The sequence below is a fragment of the Nesoenas mayeri genome (assembly GCF_963082525.1).
Source record: "Nesoenas mayeri genome assembly, chromosome: 5".
NCBI lineage: Eukaryota > Metazoa > Chordata > Aves > Columbiformes > Columbidae > Nesoenas > Nesoenas mayeri.
Genome location: NC_137548.1, coordinates 42,975,526 through 42,991,652, shown reverse-complemented (window position 1 = coordinate 42,991,652; position 16,127 = coordinate 42,975,526). Strand labels below are relative to the sequence as shown.

At 40.2% G+C, this 16,127-nt stretch overlaps 1 protein-coding gene across 1 annotated transcript in view; it reads right to left on the bottom strand.

Moving 5' to 3' along the window:
• CSTPP1 (centriolar satellite-associated tubulin polyglutamylase complex regulator 1) overlaps positions 1-16,127 on the bottom strand; it is a gene marked incomplete at both ends in the record, with an annotated part of 79,542 nt that overhangs the window by 12,539 nt on the left and 50,876 nt on the right. The window contains one exon of the mRNA XM_080345110.1: positions 2,108-2,192. Coding sequence (XP_080201236.1) covers positions 2,108-2,192 — 85 coding nt within the window. The remainder of the gene's footprint in view (positions 1-2,107; positions 2,193-16,127) is intronic.

Here is a 16,127-nt window from a genome sequence, read left to right as displayed (position 1 = left end):
GACTTCTGCATTTGTGTAGCACCAGGAACAGAAATAATAGAGCTCTCTGGCGTCATGCTAATAAAACCTATACTGTTGTAGCCTCTGTTCTTCTGTTCTGACATTTCCTGATCTTCATCCCAGTGTTTGTTATCAGTGCATAGCAACAGCTCCTGGGTGAGTGGAGTGCACCGTGCTGTGAGATCATCTCAGTCATGCAGCACCGAGACTACAACCACAACTGCTCTCTTCCCAAGAGTGCCGATAATTACACAGGTCCTGGCTCTATCAGTGAATACTCTGGCTACTCCTGCTGCTACTTTATTTAATTCCTTTCCCAAGCCAATTAGCAACAAAACCATTGGGGGTATGCAGACTGGAGGAGGAATAATGTCAGTGGGTTTGCTTGTGACATTCATGGTTTGCAAGGCCTCAGTCAGCTGGTGCGGGAAGGCAGCCTGCAGAGTTCACCCTTCTCACTGGCAGAGACCAAGGAGGACAATGGGAAGTGCAGACCAGAAAAAGGACAAGCGAGTGAGCAACAGTTGGAAGGATAGAGAAGGATGGTTTGGAATTATGAGAACTTCTATTAAAATCATTCAATTAGATTAGCTTGTAACGCAATAATATCAATGTGTAAGTAAATCTTTAGCCAGCCGTAAGTAGGAGTGAGGTCATCCCCACCTGAACCTGGGTGCCCTGGACAGAGGTCTCATTTCTCTCCAACACCTGCTCCCAACGTCGGCCTGTCTGTCTCTACAGCACATGCACAAGAGAGCAGCAGGGCCCTGAATAGGGCCTCTAGTTTACAACAGCCTTGTGGATTAAATTCCTTGACAAAAACATCATAATATGTGTAGACGTACTGAAGTCTCCTTTCATGCAGCATCACAAATCCTGCTCAGTTCAGCTGGAACCCTATGAAATACACACCAGTGCATGGGACTGGTGCTCGTGTACCTCTGTGAAAGGAAGCAGCAAATATATCCCTGTTAAAGGGTCAGAATTATTTCTTAGTCTGCATTGGAGGCCAAGAAACTGTACTCTGTGGAGCCCCAAAGGCCCACTGATGAGCTAGAGGGAAAACAGTGCTCAACTTTTAGTTTTAATTGAACCAACACAGCTTTAACTGCAGTTCAAATTGGACAGCAGCACATTATGAGCCAGGGAAGAACCCAAAGAATCAGCCAAGCAGAAGCACTAGCAGATGGATAACACTTCTCTTTTTTACTTTCCTTTCTTAATAAAATTTTCATGGAACTCTGATGCTAAAGAAAAACAACAGAATGACAAATAGAATATTAAGACCTTTTCACTATTTAGGCCATGAACAACATAGGCAGCAGCTAACACCCTGATCACGTGTCTGGATCCTGTTTCCAAATGTCGTATCTAGGTCCGTGAAAAAAGTTAAAGTTCCTTGCCCTCTCTGCTGAGACAGCTAGAAATGAGAGCATTTATTCAGTAAGCTTGTTGTGACTATACATGTATGTGTGTGCCCTTCTGCTGAGATCTAAACTGACCTCCCATCCCAACAGATCCATACACCTTATTTCATTTTCACTATCAGATAGTTAATAATCAACTGTGGCTGGACCGGAAACAGAAAGCACTATCAGTAAAAAACTCCGTATCACGTTATCAGTGCCCTGAGCCATCTATCTGCTTTAGGCCTTGTCTAGATTAAAATGAAGTTTCAAATAGATTAGCTACCGTGTTCTTTGCTAACATAGTTTAGAACACCGGCAATCCTTCAGAAGTTAGTACCTTTTAAATGTGATAACCAGAGGAAACTGGGATAAGGGGGAACCATTTTAAAGATGGTACCCAGTGTTTGAAATGTCAGTTAAAAACACATTGGCTAACATTCTTCTATATGCAACTCATCTTCTGAATATACAGCCAGCAGCAGCATTCTGCATTGGTATTTCAGTCCCTGCATACCTTAAATATACACTCCTTTTCACTCCTAGAAAAACTCCCTGTTTTTAACCTCAAAACATGGTATATCTTTTCCTCAAAATCTTAAAAGCACAATGTCCCTGTCTATACCTTTACCTACAGATGCAGTTCCTAAGTCTGTGTGTGTAGGACTGATCTTGCCCCAGAAGAGAGGATGAGAACCCACCTTGCTGCCTTCTGAGTGAGTTCCATTGGGAAGTCAGGGCACAGCAGCTGCAGCAGGCAGTGGTATTCCTGTGCTGTCAGCAAATCTGCAGGAAAAGAGAGGTGAGAACATTGTAATTCTTTCACAGGCTCTTCCCTCCCCTTGCTTCCTCTTTAGGAAAAAACCCTCATATTCCCTTCTCTCAATTCAAGTAGACTGGGTGCTAATGACAATATAACTGCCCCATAGAGCCTCGGAGCTGGGCTCTTCAGATGGAGCTGCCAGCAAAGACAATGAGAAAAAGGCCTGATAAAGGTGAAATCCCACTGAGGAGGCTCCTGCAGATTAACTGGTAACAGGTAGTGATTCAGTGTGAAAAAGAGGCAACCAAAACGGGCCAGTTTCAAGTGAGAACACAGTTTGGTTTGACTTGAGTATAACCATGTGGAAAAAGGAATAATTTCAAAGTTGCTTAAATTTGCTGAAATTCACTGGCATGGTAACAACACCACAATATGCCTGAAAACCATCCACAGAACATCTGGCAGCAGTAACAAAGGCAAACAAGGTTTTTGGGTTGTATATGGAAGGCTTCAGAGTATAAACCACAGACGTTATTACTTTGGCATTCGGTAAGGCAGCTGGATGGTCTCTTCTGGAATAATGTGTACATATCTGGTCACTGTATTATAGGAAGCATAGAACAAAGATCCAAAAAACACAAGAAAACCAATCAAATGATTCATGTTTTAGAGAGCAGCTTTGTGAAAGACTGGTCAAGAAAGGCCCCTGTGGTTCAGCAGAAGCCTAAAAGAGGTGACTCTTAGGGAAGCTTATGGGATCCCAAGGGGATGGAAATGTACTGAATATCAAAAGGCCCTACATGATTGTATGTTCACAGTCCAAAAGGCTGTGGATTGGAGTCAGGGAGAACACCAGCAATTTTGCAGTACTTCTATATACAGAAGAATGCAAAGTATGGAAGAAAGAGCCAGGGCTGGAAGAAGAGCCAAGCAGTAGCCAGGGAGGGGATCCAAAGGGCACAGGCATTAGGACTGAGGTACAGAGCGTGAGTTCTTTTGCCACAGGCACATCTTAGCCTTCCTTAGGCTCCCATCCAAATAATCAGCCTTGTCTCAGATGATAGGCACAACTTCTCCATATCTCCACAACTCCTCAGAGCCTGGCAGATTGACTAAAGCAAGAAAAAGGGAAAACGCCATGCCTTTGACAAACGTTGCAAGAAGCAGGTATGCAGTATCAAAGGGATATTTCACTGCAACATCCAACCCAGCCAAATTAATATTTTAAATGCTGACCAAAGAAATACTGCCACCAAAATCAAGTTATAGACTTCTCCTTTATCTACATTATTAGCCAGGGAAGCAAAGGGAAGAGAGGAGAGAGCTCCTATTTTTCTCTTTGCTTCAGGAAACCCTATAGCTGAAAAAACACTGCTGTCAATTTCTTTGACATCCATTAGAGACACTCTGTAGAGTACTATACTTTGCACTGCTCTTGCGAGGGCTTTCTATCTAATGAAGCACCTTAGGTTTAGGGTCATGCTATGAAAAGGTGATTTTATTCTGGAAAAAAATAACTCTGCAGTCAGAAATCTGCTAAAACACAAGGAAGTCCCAGCCTGTGCAGAACTACAAAACATTTGCAGGATTTGTACAACCTGTTTTACTGTATGGACAACTACATCAGAATGTCTCTTCTTCCAAACCCTGAATGCTAAGCTGTATTAAATTTCTGTGAATGCACTGAAATTACAGATCTCTGGGAGAATATGGAGGGCACTGTAACTGTCTTGTATTGTCATTTCTTACTAAAACACAAATCAGAGGCTGCTCTCTATTGCAGATACTACTTCGGTCCCTCAGTGAGTGTAAATCTGAGCTTGGGTTAATGACGGTATCTAGTGGAATGGTGGGGTTTTCTTCTGCAATGTTATCTAATCAGTTTCCTGAATGTCATCAAGGAAAGTATCACCAAGTTTTATGTATCACTGCAAAAAGATATGATTGAAAAAGTCCAGTTATCATGAGCAGGAAGATGCATATTTTTAACCAAATCTTCAGCTTACTATTTCTCTTTCATGACACTACACAAAGGAAATAAAATTTTCTTCTCTGTTACTTTGTTAGATCAACAGTCATTTATAGCAATGGATATTTTTTTGGTCCTAGGTTCTTAGAAAACTATCTGATCATGTAAGCTACATTCAAGTTTCAAAAAGTCATCTTCAACAGGCTCAGCATAGGAAGTGGGTTACAGAAAAACAGAGAAGCTGGGCATAAAGAGGCTCTTTTGAAACAGACACTTTCTCGTAATTGAAGAGGATAGTATGGATCTCTTACAACTACTCAACACTTTCTAAATCTAGCTTTGAATAACATTGGGTATTAAACTTCCAATCTTTGTCTAAAAAGTCTACATGTTGGTCTGAAGGAGTCACACCATCTGGAAGCTTTATGCAATACTCAATTTGCATTTTTTCTTTGTTTAAGTTTAAATTCCTGTTTATGCATTCTATACCTCTTGCTTTACATTATTTTTTCCTTTCATTTGTCAACAGATCATTATAATAACCCTTTCTTCATTCTGTATCTTATTCAATCTGTTTAACTGATAACTACATTTAAAGTTAAGTCTGTTTATCTTACCCTCTACATCCCTTCCCTACCCAGCCCAGTCATATCTCTCACTCTGCTTTGATCCCCTTCAGATTTTCACAGTGTGGTGTCCAGCAGTGCACAAAGCTTCCCTCATGCATTCAGAACAGACAGGCTCTGGGAGGATAATCTGCCAACTTTCATCAGTGAAGCCCCTTTTCCTTAATCCCGAATCTTAGCCTCTTCTTTTCTCCCCCTGAAGGTGAAGGAGTTTAAGGTTTTTTTGAAGGATGAGGTTTCCTGAGAAAGTCACACTTTGTTCGCAGTCCCAGTCAAGTTGCTAGACAAAACCAGCTGGAGAGGGTAACTGGGCCCTAAGCAAGCATTAGTTCTGAGGCATAAATAGGGATCTCTCACTTGCTAGAAGTAAATTATTATAAGTATTAAAAGTATGTTATGTTGCCTTTTTCTCCTCCCTCTTCATACCGAGTCAGAGCATCATCCTTCCTCCTCCATCACAAAACAACGAAATGACACAGAACAAAAGCAGAAGTCTGCTCAAAAAGGCTTTGGGAAAGGGTAGCAAAGATCCTGTCCAGCCAGCACATCGGAGGGTGAAGTTCATTGTCAAAAAAAGTGGAATTAATAACAGTTTTGCACTTGGAGCAAACAGTCTGTTTAGATAGGAACTGCACACAAAGCCTAAGTGGCTCAGAGGCATTCCTTCTCTAAAGAAAGCAGCCCTTTGCTTCTTATGCCTGAAGACAGGGCACCAAATGAGTCCCTGAAGCTTGCAGGCCGACTCTTTCAGGCCATAAGACAACTCAGCCTGTGGACATCCCAGGTGTCCGACCAATAAGTCATAACCATTTCTCGGCCTAGAGATGAGTACCTATTACACAGGAGGGGGGATCACCACAGACCTTAGGAAGTGTCCATGATTTGCTGTGACGACTGTTTTCCTATTCTCTACAGCAAGGTCAGTGAAGACCATGCAGAAAATTACATTTGCCCATGTACCATATTGTCTGCCAAGAGCTGCTTGGAATAAACAAGGGCAGTTTTGGTGCGCGACCACATTGCTCCTTCCTGTCTCCAGGCCACAGCTGAGTAAATAGTGCTCAATGTTGCATGATGAAGAAAGAAAGAAAAGGAGGAAGGTACCAGTCAGAATGAGTGAAAACTGGAATCCACAACTGCTACTTTGGTTGCTACCACAAATTGCTGTATCTCAAGTTCCAGTAACAAATGAAGCAAATCACAGAGAGTTCAAATCTGACCCCACAGCACAGGGCAGAGGGCTATACACACTCTTCTGTGCCCTCGCAGTGGAACAAACTTGGTCACACCACGTGTTTAAGGATGGAGAGAGACTGCAATCTGCATGCAAACCATATTCATTTATAGATGAACATAGCACTTCACTCTTCTATTGCAAAGCAACTAATAGTAAATTCCAAAGTGTTTTTAAAACAGCAGTAGAATAAGGAGGAGCTGGGAGGCTTAACAGAATAAGTACAGAAAAGTGAAGTGGTATGGTTAGAGCTGCACAGGACGTACTTTAACAGTTCAGTCTTAATTTTTGCTGTACTGGTCTTCAAACTCCCGCCCAGCCTGTACTGCTGCTGCTACCATGCCACTAGCAAAATCCTGACTCTTCCCTACAGAACTGTGAGTAGTTTATTGTCTTTTGGTGCCTGAGGCAAACTCTTCCTCATGTTTCAGAGCCATAATGGAGAAGTAAGTTTGTCCATGAGGTACAGCCTTGGAAAACAAACACTGCTTTCTGGATAAAAATGGCCTACCTTTGAGAAACACAAAAGCAGCTGCTTTGTATTTCCCTGGCTTTTAAAACACATATTGTTTTTACCTGCTTCATTTCTGGTTTGTATGTGGCTGACAGTGGCACTTCACCTGATGTGATGCGAACTCCAGGAATGCTGGATGATGCATTTATGCTGCTGTCAGTGTGTGAAGTGCAGACACACCTGAGCTATCTTTAAACTAGTTCTCTTTCATACTGACAGCAGCCTGGCCACAGAAGCTCAGTGAAGGCTGTAAAATCTACCCAGGAAGCCAATAAATACCTAGGACTTAGCCTGAATTGCAATTATTGCTGCTGTATCTAGGCTGATTTCGTCACAAGAAGTAGCTATCTGCAATGCTGTCACAACACTGTGTCAGCTATAAATATGCCCAAAGCAGTAGGAGAATATTTACTGCAGCTGGTACATGAAATCTGCCCTCAAAAAATCACATTAGTAACTTCGCAGAAACAAAAGGATTGCCCTGACAAATGTACATTAAAGTTCCCTGTTCCCACTATCTTCTATGTACAACCACCATCCAAACAGGCTGGAGCCCTGGGCAATGTAGCCTTCCCCTTTGGATCATGGTAGGACACACAATTTCCACAGGTTGCTTTTCTAACGTGGTAATGAATTAATTCAAGAGGCAAAAAGTCATAAAGCTGTACATCAGACTCCTGGAAATATAACAGGAGAACAGCCTAACAAATAATGTTTTAAAAATTTTTTTATTTAAGTGTTTTTTTAAAGTCTTTCCTGCCCTTTTAGTTTCTATGTTCTTGGTATAAGTTAAGTATCACATCCTCAGGATTCTCTCTCTGTCTGTGGAAGCGTGCAATCTTGTAGAAAACAACAAAAAATAAACAAAAGCCCTTAAAAATAAAAGTCTAGGTGTTCTTGTGCTGCCTGTAAGAGCTGTGATTTTACAAAAAACTCAGCCTAATTTCCTCCATATACATAGTGCTAATTAATTCATGTATAGGACCTAAACAACAATATACAGCTGCATGAAAACTCCACTTTTTTCCTCATAACACCTTCTACTCTAAAAAAAAAAATTTCTTTTCAATTTAGCTTTTATAAAATTTTACATTGAGAGATTTTATGACCTATCATGAAAAAGATCTGTTCTTCTTACTTGCAACAATGGTTGTTTAAATAAGAATTTGAAACAAAATAAAAACATTCAAAGCCTGCTTCTTTGACTAGTTTTCTTTTTCCACTGACAGTGAGAGATATAAAATAAACAGAAACCAGATCCTGAATATGCATTTGTTCAATTTTAAAAATTAATTTTCCTTATTTTTCAAACAAACAAAATGCAAAACAGCAAGTCACATTAATTATCCCCACAATTTGAGATGGAAGGTTAAATAAAGCTAGCCTAAATAAAAAAGAATAAGCACTCACGCACTTTCCTCTGTAGTTGTATAAGCATGTTCATGTAAGACAAGGATTCATTCTGTTCTTGAACTGTACAGACAGCTCCCACAATCTTTAGAAAATAGTCCTAAAAGTGTAGGAGAATTAAAAGAAAACTGAAACTTACTGTTAAGACACAGGAGAATGCACTGGAAGGCAAAGATTTCTGCCAGATTATCTCAAAACCAACTTAATTTTTTAAAGGAAGTTTTTCTAGTGAATAGTTTAAAGAGGGTCAAACCTGTTTCAGGGATCAACATAAGGACCTGTGCTTTACATGGAGTCTTGGACATAAGCAGCTTTAAAAGACTCTCTGGCTTTGTACCAATGTCCAGCTCAATTTCACTGGATACTAACAAAAATTTGTTTTCTTAGTTTTGAGAACTGGATGCATCACCTCTGCCTTCCTGATGGTGAAGTTCAACAAGCAGCTAAGCCATCTACAACTTACTCCTGCTGAAAGGGGCAGGTCTCACTCCTCTCTCTCCTGTCCTTTCCTCTCACTTGCTGATGGCCACATAGTTCTGAACAGCCCCTCGTACTGCCCCTGGCACTCAGCAGGCCCCTTGCTGAGAAAATGAAACTTTTCTCCTGGGCTGGTGACTTGAACTGACTCTCAGAAATATCTGATGAAAGCTCATGCAAAGCAAGCTGTGGAAGAGCAGAGATAAACTGTTGAACAGGCTCAGGTAATTCCCTGCTTAAGATCACAGTATCACAGATGTTTTAATTCTTAAAGTTCAGGATGTATGCAAGGCATTGTCATAGGACTAATGATCCTCATAATTAAAACTCGTCTCAGCTTTACTGGCTGTGCTTGCACCATCCCTGCTAAGACAGTTTGTGAACACTGTTACTAGACACACTCTTAAGACAGAACTTTTAGCACCCTTACTATCCGAGCAGGCAGATCAGGTTATTCACAAGCCTCTTTCCACTGATACCATTTAGGTCCTCCCAGAAGGGATCCCAGGGGTATCCTCAGGAAAAGAACCCAGAAGACTTTGTGTCTGACATGACAGCAAAAGCAGACGGGCTAACTGAAGAACATGCAGAGTTGCTGAAGTTTGGGACTGTAGGGGGTTTCTTCCAGGAGGGCACTTGCGGCACTGGCTGCACCCCAGATTGTCTCTCCTGACCTACGAGAATACCAGCAAAGTCCTGCCAGACATAAGGGTGCTGCTGCAGGCAAGTAGTCTTCACAAACAAGACGTTTTGCACTCTACAAAGGGAGCATGGCTGCAAACAGCATACTTGGATAGATGACTCCTGTTGACAACAGATAGAAAGAAACAACTTATGATGTGAAAAAAGCAAAGAGTGACAGAGATTTAGTGAGATTTGCCTGGAACAACCTGTGTCAGAATCATGACAAATATAGCGAAGAGCTAAGCACACTGACCTGAAAAGATTTGTTGGGGGAGTGCTGCAAGAGAGACCAGTGAAAGGGGATTAGCGCTGTGTTTGAGCAGAAAGCCGGTTTTGAGGCACTCAGGTAAAAAGGAAAAGATTCAGCTGCAGCTGATGAGAAGAATGAATTCATTTGTTCTGGAGGGAACCTGGACAGTTCACATGAACAGTAAATTCACTGAAAAGTTGTCTTCTTATGGGCAAAGCTCCAGTAGCGTGGTATTTTGAGTGAGCTAAAGGTTTTTAAAGACTAAAATGCTCTAGATGGTATGATTGTTTTACTGCCCTTTGATCTTGCGCCCTTTTATCAATAAACCACTTGCTAGATTAACAAAAACAAAATGAATTTATACAGAGCTGCTCCAATTCTATCTCAAAAATCCAGAACCTTGCTGTTTATACAAACTTTAATCATCGTCTAGTCCCTTTCAAATTCCCCATAATTATCCTTCAGTATCAAACGTTTCATGTGGCAGCATTACTTCAGCTTTGAGTGCATGTTACTCAGGGCAGGATGAGCTGTGCCAAAGGTCTAGCCCAAGGCTATCATCTGGCGTGCCTCTGTGGCTAGCATGGCACAGCCACAAACCCAAAAATTTAAACTTTCATTAGAAGCACAGAAAAGTTCTCAGCTCTCATGGCTGTAAAGAAAACATTCCACTAGTGGAGGAGTTTAACTGATGCAGTGGAGTATTCCTGAATCCACAGACAGCCTCAAACACGACTTAAGTTTGAACTTTCCACCTTCTTTGGGAACCTTAGCACTATACCTAATGCAATGCTAAAGACAATATTAACTCTTTAATTCCTTGTTTTAACTACAGGATGGGACTTTGAATGAAGTTGAAGCTTAAAGAATTCACAGTTCGTGAAGTGGAAGAACAGCAAACAATAAGAAGGGAGAAGCAGCCACATTTTTTGTCAGTATTTCCAGAAGTAGAAAAAGAAAAACAAAAGAGCCTGGTTTAAATTTTCGAGTACATGATTGACTACAGAAACCAAATAGTGGCTTAAACTTTATTTACTACACGGACACCCAGTTTTCTCCATGAAGCTTTCTTTAATGTTTGCAAAGATAACTCTGTGCATATTCTGAAGCACGCATCATCCTAAAGAAATGCTCAGCTCATTGAGTATGATGCAAAAGGACATTCAGCCTTCTCCAAAGGACAGAGGCCTGAAGCAAACAAAGAGGCTTGTTTTGTGGACTACAGTATGAAAATGTATGATTTCCCTTCATGTTTCAGAGGCATTAAAAAGCCAAGTAAGAAATGTTAAGGATGTCCTAACATCTGAAGTAAAGTGTGATCATAAATACACTGCATATTCTTGGGTAACTTTAAGCCTGTGGAACAGCAGAGATCGCCCCTGGTAATCCTCGGTCTGTAGGTAGCTACAAGTGAAATTACATCACAGGCACTTTAATCTACCAAATACAGGCATAGCAAAACCAAACCAAACCAACCCAAGACTGGCTCCTGAGGCAGACAAACTAGAAATAATGTACAATTTCAGACTGAGAGTAATTTATAACTGAAATGCTGTGACATTTTATATTCTTTGCATGTGTTGACTACAAAATTATTTTTTCCTTTCATTGTAATATCATTAAAGATGTAACTAGCAGATCTTCCAAGCAATAAGTAAACTAACAGATTTAGACTGCTTCTACCTTGTTCAAGTTGATTTTTCCTCACTTTGAGGAGTTTTCAGTCGGTCATAGAGAAAATAATCAATCCAGTGCCAGAGCTAACTGGTCTTGTAAACAATAAGATGTAAATGTTCCTGTTGGAGTTCTGGCCATCTGGGGGGCAGACTGCTCAACCACTTGAAACGAGACCCACAGCAATCTTAATAGTGAAGTACAGAAATGCCACAACACTTCACTGGAGGGGAACATCAACATTTCCCCAAGCTCTCAAACAGTAATCTTTAGACAAGATGTGGATCAGCCTCTATTCAAGAAAACAAGTTGTCATTAAGCTTAAGATCTTCAAAACAACTAAAGAATTCATGGCTATGCATCACGAGATGGGCAGACTAAATGTGCAGGTGGTATGCAGCTGCATCTCATGCAATACAGGACCCCACACCCAACCCCTCCTCCCTCAGATATGTACTAGGTCTAGTGACAATAACGGGACTATGGCCAGGGAAAGGCCCAGAGTTTCCAGTTGCTGTTTGGTATTTCCTTTTTGCTTTGGGAGCCCCAGGATATACAGTCAGCTGGCAGATAGCTCATCTGTGTCATGCACACAGGGTCAGGGAGCAGAAGCTACAACATTGGCCTAAAAAGAAAAGGAGGTAGAGGTTAAGGAGGACACATCATGAACTCTGGAAATACTGCAGATTGCTGTAGCAATCTCACATCAAAGATCCCCTTGACTTCCAGTTTCTTTCTAGTCTGAACTTTCCAGGAAACACCAATGAAAGGTTCTGGTGAACCAGTTTCAGTAGAATCAGGTGTTTTCAAATACCTTGAATTTCCCAAGTGTTTCCTACTTCAATGTGGCATGTAAAAGCATGAAGTGCAACAGTCAGCAATTTTCTCAGAACAATGAATGGAACAGAAATGTTTGGACTTTACTCTTTCAATGATTGGTTCAGAAAAGGCTTCCAAGGAACAGTGCAGTTGCAACAAACATTCCACGGAAGAGAGACAAAATACTTCAGCATGATTTAGATAACAATCGCAGATAGCTTTGTGTGTTTCCCCTGCCCCCCCTCTTAAATAATCAATTGCAAAGTTTTGAACAGTTAACTGCACCTCCACCAGCAGCTGTCATCACAGCAGGCATTCTGACACTGTCTGTGAAACGTGTCCATCATGAGCCCAACCATGAAAGACAAGTTCAGGCTTGCGAAGAATGGAGAATCTCACATGCCACCAAGGTGACACCAGTATGCAATTATGGCAAGCAGTCAGCTCACTGTGGTTGAAACTCAAGAAGCTGGTTGTGAGCAAAGCACAGAATGGTCTAGCACATCTTTCTCTGTGCACTTGGGTTCACCTGGAACAATTTGACTACCTAACTTAAACATGAATCTTCCAAGAACTGAAAGCCATTCGTAGTCCTGGCCATTCTTTGACTTCACCACACAGTATATTCATATATAGATTTGTATACAGGCTATGCAGTATGATCACAAGCCACCCAGACCATTGGCTAGTTTTCTTTCACAAATTATCATGCTGAGAAAAGCAGTCTGAAAGGAAATGACATTGTTTTTAGGAGCACCTGAATCAACTGTTAAAGTGTCTGTTCATAAAAATAAGTATTGCAGTATCTGGACCTATGCTCGAGCAGTGATGTTCAGTCATGTAAAATGCTCTCAAATAAACCTATATGGAGTCTCTTTTATGAGTGTAAAAACTTAAGAAGAAAATGAGCCTAAAACCACACAAATCAATAAGAGAACTGGCTGGAGGAAGGTAATCTGGTTAATGACAAGACTGAAGAAGTCATCATTAGTTATTTAGAAGGAAATGCAGTGGAGCATGTAAGCTCCACAGAGAATGTTTGGAGCCCATTACAATATGAATGAGCTAGATTAATGATTATAAATGACCACCACTACAAACTAGTCTGAATGCAGAACAGGATGAATGCACTAAGAGAAACTTGAAACAACAAGGCATCCAACTACCCCTTTTTAAGAGTATGCTTTTGGCTAAGGTTCTGTAACTTCTCTTGATGTTAACTCTTACAATACTCTAGTAAGCTGTGTGTCTTAAAAAATAATAATAATTTTAAAAAAGATTGAGAGGAAGAGAGAGAAGGAAATTAGCTAGTTTCTTCTGTATTTCACATGGATACAGACATTTGATAAGAATTTAACACAGATACTAATTTTTTAAAAGTGAAACGAAGCTATTATTTTTTTTTACATTCGTTAAGCTTCAGCTCAGCAAGCTCTAAACTCTTCAGTCGTTCATTAATCCTGAAAGTTTCCCATGGACATCATGCATCTTTGTCAAAGTTCACTTCAATACCACCTGTTTAACAGGACCATCCTCCATGGACTAAAATTTAAGAATATTTTGCTGGAGGAAAGTTCAGACAAATGCCCTAAATCCTCCAGCACTATGCCCTAACATGGATGGTATGCATATTTTATGGTAATCAGGGAAGCGTAAGAAACTAGACAAAAGAGCAACTCTTGTTGCGGAAATCAAAAGGACACTTTCTTGTTGCTGCACGGGGCTTTCTAGAGGGGAAAAAAAGGCCATCTACTGGAGGACAAATGTAGACATGAATCCATACTGTAATCCTGGCTTGTAGAAACTGAAAATAGAGTTCAGTTGTTTAATCTTTTCCAGCCTCATAATGAGGTCAAGTTCTTCAGGATCTTTGTAAGGATCTTTGTGGCAAGAGCAATAAAAAGGAGTATCATTTAACTGATTAGCGGTGGGATGATAGCTTAGCATAGTGAGAAAATTATTTTGACCAGGTCTGATACACAAGTGATTTCTCTTAAAGGAAGCATGACCAGTATTCTGTGGAAATGGCTGCATGGATTGCTGCTGTGATGTGAGCTACAGAGAAGACAATGCAAAGAAGAAACAAAACATAATCTCTAAAAGATGTAGGACTCTCCTTAATTGGAATCAAAGATGGCAGCAGTCCTAAAACCCCAAATACAGCTACTGCCGACTCACTCATTTAATGAGAACAGTGAGATGGGCCATCCATAGTGAGTAACACTGTATTAACCTCTACTAGCAGCTGGGGCCTCAGCTACACTGTTCTAAGACAACTGTACTCTTTGTGGTTTCACTTATATTTTTTTGTCTCCTAAACAACAATATCCTGACTGTTCAGCAAAAAAGCCATCATGGAAATGCAAGTATGATAAACCCTCAGAGTGTGAGTCAAGATGAAAGCTGCTCTTTAAGCATCTCCAGCCATTGAAGACTTACAAAACACATGTTCCTTTTATTTGCTGCAACATTTGCCCTTCTTTTCCCATTGGATGTTGAGACTTATGGAACAAGTCTGAAAATCAGATGGTGCAAATCATACAGCAATATAGCTAAAAGAAGTACTTAAATGTAATGTATTTCAGCATATGTTCTTGACTCAAAGGAAATGTGCTGGATCTTTCAAAGCAGAGCTTAAAAACTGAAGTCCTATTTGCTCCATGCAATTGTAAATGTTTCTTAATGCTGCCCTGTTGGGAAAAAGATTGCTTCCTGGTGTTTCTGGCAGAAGAACTGTATCTACACTCACTACATCAAATGTAGCTGCATTTTAGTAGTATTCTATGTGAGGTAAGAAAAAGGGATGCTACATAAATGTATTAATTTATATTCCTCTCACTTTTGCCCACATTTAAAGGTAACATCCATCCTTCCAGTTGTCTTTCACATGAGTTATCTCCTGTCTGGATCTGTTTCAGGTTTTGCTGTTCCAAGTCCACACCTACATGCAGTACTAAGGGCTCTGAAAATAGTAGTGCTAGCTCTTAAGAGATTCAAGGTTAAATAAAATTATTGACACATAGGGGATCCCAAATGAAAGTAAAAATATCCCACCTGCAAAAAAGCTCTGAGATGTTCGGCAGACAGATACAAATTACAAGAAACAGCTTCTCAGTTATTAGAGAAATACAGAAGTGACTCTCTGGACTTGAGAACCTGGGCCCACATGCCAAAACAAGACTCTACTTACCAGCTCCTGGAATTGGAAACTCTGACAGGAAGAACAGGGGCCTTGAGGATCATGCTGGTGGGCAACAAACAATGCTGAAGTTCAAGGTTCCTATATTATCTCCACTAAATGGGATATGTTTGGAAAGTCACTTTACATGACATGTTTATCAAGGGGAAAAAAAAAACACTCCCTATTTACTTTTGCTCTTTCATTTTAAAAGGATGTTTTCTGGGGTTTAGTAAAGAACAAATAGATCTGAGTGCTGCAAAGGGAAATAGACTGAGAGCCTTTATGTGCACATCTCATTTTCAGTTGCAGCTTTGTATACACAGCTGTGACCAGAACAGACTTCTGAAGGAAGGACACGCAGTTCTGCACCCACTGCCACAGCACAAGTAAGATCATCATTACTTGCTTTGCAGTTAATATTTGAAATAACAAATCAGTGAATTATGTGGGAATTTAATGAGCTTTTCTTCTAATTTCCTTTCAGTTTTGAACTGTTGTCTGTATGAACTCTAAAGTCTTTCCATGAATAGTGTAGATTTGAAAGCTTTTCAGTGTTAGACAGATTAGATTCTAATTTCAATGTCTGAGTAAAAACGTTAACTATTCTAGACATTAAAAGGAAGCAATCAAAACAATTTCTATTGTACCTATTAGGAAACAAAAAGAAAACTGTACAACTACTAGATACATCAGCAAATGGCCATATCTGACTCAAAAATGTCCAAAAGCTATAAGGAAAAAAAATCTTTGAATGATGGGCTAAAATTAAAGCAGGTGAAATAGTACCTAGAATTATTAAGGAGAAAGAAAAATAATACTTGTGATTTTCTCAGAAATGTAACAATGTTCAGCTGAGTCACTGATCAAACAGCACTAGCTGCACATAGAAGTCTGGGATCCAGTCACAATTCTTCCCCTGCTTGGTAACAGAGCAGAAGAATACAGTGGTCTAGTTATTCGTGTTTGAGGCACTTTATAACAGGTTAAAAGTTGATATGTAACATTATAAATAGAGATCTGTAATCCTTTTATGAACTTGGCTATCACAGCCTGCAAGCATTAATGGGAATAGAAAACATGGCATGAATGAACAATCTACAGTATTCAATAGTTATGAAAA